Source organism: Sitodiplosis mosellana, unplaced genomic scaffold (assembly GCF_009176505.1).
Source record: "Sitodiplosis mosellana isolate CC-2019 unplaced genomic scaffold, AAFC_SMos_1.0 Smas_scaffold_6443, whole genome shotgun sequence".
Lineage (NCBI taxonomy): Eukaryota > Metazoa > Arthropoda > Insecta > Diptera > Cecidomyiidae > Sitodiplosis > Sitodiplosis mosellana.
Window position 1 is genome coordinate 1 of NW_022601668.1, and position 2,318 is coordinate 2,318.

Sequence of the window (2,318 nt, forward strand, 5' to 3'; positions counted from 1 at the left end):
GGAAAATGGTATGGAAATCGAAATGAGCAACCGATTCTAGCATTTCATGGATGGCTTGATAATGCCGGAACATTCGATCGTTTAATACCATTGCTACCAGAGAAAATTCCTGTTTTCAGCATCGATTTACCTGGACACGGCCAATCTGATCACTTTCCGGTGAGATGTTATAAAGAATTTATGAAATTTTTATCGAACAAATGTGTTCAAAATATTCATTAGTTGAAGAATAAATCAGAAAATATGTTATTTTCATATATTGATTATTCAGTGATTGTTCGCTGGCTATTTTGTCACCAGTTATGAATTGATTTGTTTTTATCTTTCTCCATTTGCAGACTGGAATGAATTACCATCTGTACTGGGACTATATTTCGGTTGTTCGTCGTATTGTCAAGCACTTTGGTTGGCAAAAACTGAAAATGATTGGTCATTCAATGGGCGCGAGTGTGTGTTTTATGTATGCGGCATGCTATGCAAAAGATGTTGAACAAATTATTCTTCTTGATTCGTATGGACCCATTATTCGGAATCAACGCATCAATGCTGCTATTACTGGATCTTTTATTGATAGAACCATAAATCTCGATTCAACATCCAAACAACATCAATGGACATACGAAGAAGTGATCGAACGAAGACTCGAAGAAGGTTCAATTGATCGTGAATCGGTGAAAATTTTATTGAAGCGTGGTTTAAATCCAGTTTCAGCATGTAGCGGTGAACAAAAATACACAGTTGCAGCTGATCCAAGGTTAAGATACAGTGGCCTGGGACTGTTCACATTGGAACACATTCTCACCTATGCCGCATTAATTCAATGCCCAGTGTTGAACATCAGAGCAACTCCTGGCTATAAATTCGATCGACCAGAAGTTTACCAGCAAGTACTCAATGTTTTAAGGAACAACGTTGACGTTGAATACCATGAGGTGGCTGGATCGCATTATTTACACCTGCAAACACCCGAAAAAATTGCCAATCTTATTAGCATGTTTTTGTTAAATGTTGACCAGTTCTGATCGATGCTTCGATATCAATGGGAATGGGTAAATTGCAATGGGGAAAAAAAAATTGGTTTGTATTTTATGTTTACGGTCGAGTATTCTGGACTATTGTTCTGGTGTTTTTTTTTGTCTTAAAAATTTTCAAGTCTTTTTAGGACTAAAAATTAATTCATTTCCATATTTATTATTCAAAATAAAGTAATTACGCCTATTTTCAGAAATGAAATAAAATCTAGATTTTAAACAATTCTGTTTTTATGCACATATATTTTTATTAGTACTGTGGTTTTAATCTGCAGTGTTATTAATTGGGTTGGTACGTAAGAAACTTGATCGTGTATCTTACATTAAAGTTACGTATTTTAATTACTTCATGTAATTTACCCATGAAAAATCATGTAATTTAAATGAATTTGTAAGAAACCTGTAAAAAAAACTCTGGAGAATGATTTTTTCATAAAGAACTAATTCAAAAAACAAAAGATTTTCAATTGGAAATGAAGAAAATTTGTATTCTATTTTAGTTTTGTTCTTTCGTTATGTAAAAAATTAATTCAGATGATGAACAAAAAGTGAATTAAATATTCTTCGTGTAATTATTTCATTATTTAATCAACGTTTTCAATCGTCTTCTATCAACTATTTATGGAAATATTTGCATAGTGATTCGGTAATTCTGCATTTCCATATAAATATATTTCCAAAAATAGTTGAAAATTTTTATTAAAAATTTATTATAACATTATTTAAATCAAACATAAAAGCATGCAAACATTCATTTGGCTACACGTATACTTGATAACACTGCGAAAAATACACTATTTATGAAAAAATAGCTGGTGGTTTCAAAGTTTTGCATGAATAATATATTTAGTAATTATTTATCAGCTAACGCTGCAGAACGAGCATGTATGTACTCTGTGTGCTAAAACAAACGAGAATAGTCGGTTTTTGTCTATAACCCTGCACTTTTTGGAGTTTATTATATGCGTTGAGGTTTCTTAAAGTTTAAACTTTAAAGGGCAGAGGGATGGATTGGTTTTATTCCCTATATACAACGTGATTGACGTGCCCCTGGAAAGTCAGTGTTTTTCTATTGAAAATGATAACAATGTAAATTCGTATCGCCCTCTTGCAGCGCGTCTCGTTTGGAAATTTAACACTTTGACGGTTCTTCACACTTTTTACCTATTTCTGTTCTTTGGGGACTCCAGGGCCCCATATGTACTTCATATGAAATCTGGACTGTGATAAGAGATAACAAAATACTCAAGTAAAAATTCACACTAATAAAATCGCTATGCTGTAGTT

At 32.7% G+C, this 2,318-nt stretch overlaps 1 protein-coding gene across 1 annotated transcript; it reads left to right on the forward strand.

Annotated features, from left to right (window-relative positions):
• Nucleotides 1–9: 9 nt before the first annotated feature.
• On the forward strand, nucleotides 10–1,381 carry LOC129579708 (probable serine hydrolase; the record flags this gene model as incomplete). Its single annotated transcript, XM_055469876.1, has 2 exons — nucleotides 10–159; nucleotides 339–1,381. Coding segments are annotated over 2 exons (834 nt in total), but the record flags the coding sequence as incomplete, so codon positions are not given.
• Nucleotides 1,382–2,318: the final 937 nt, after the last annotated feature.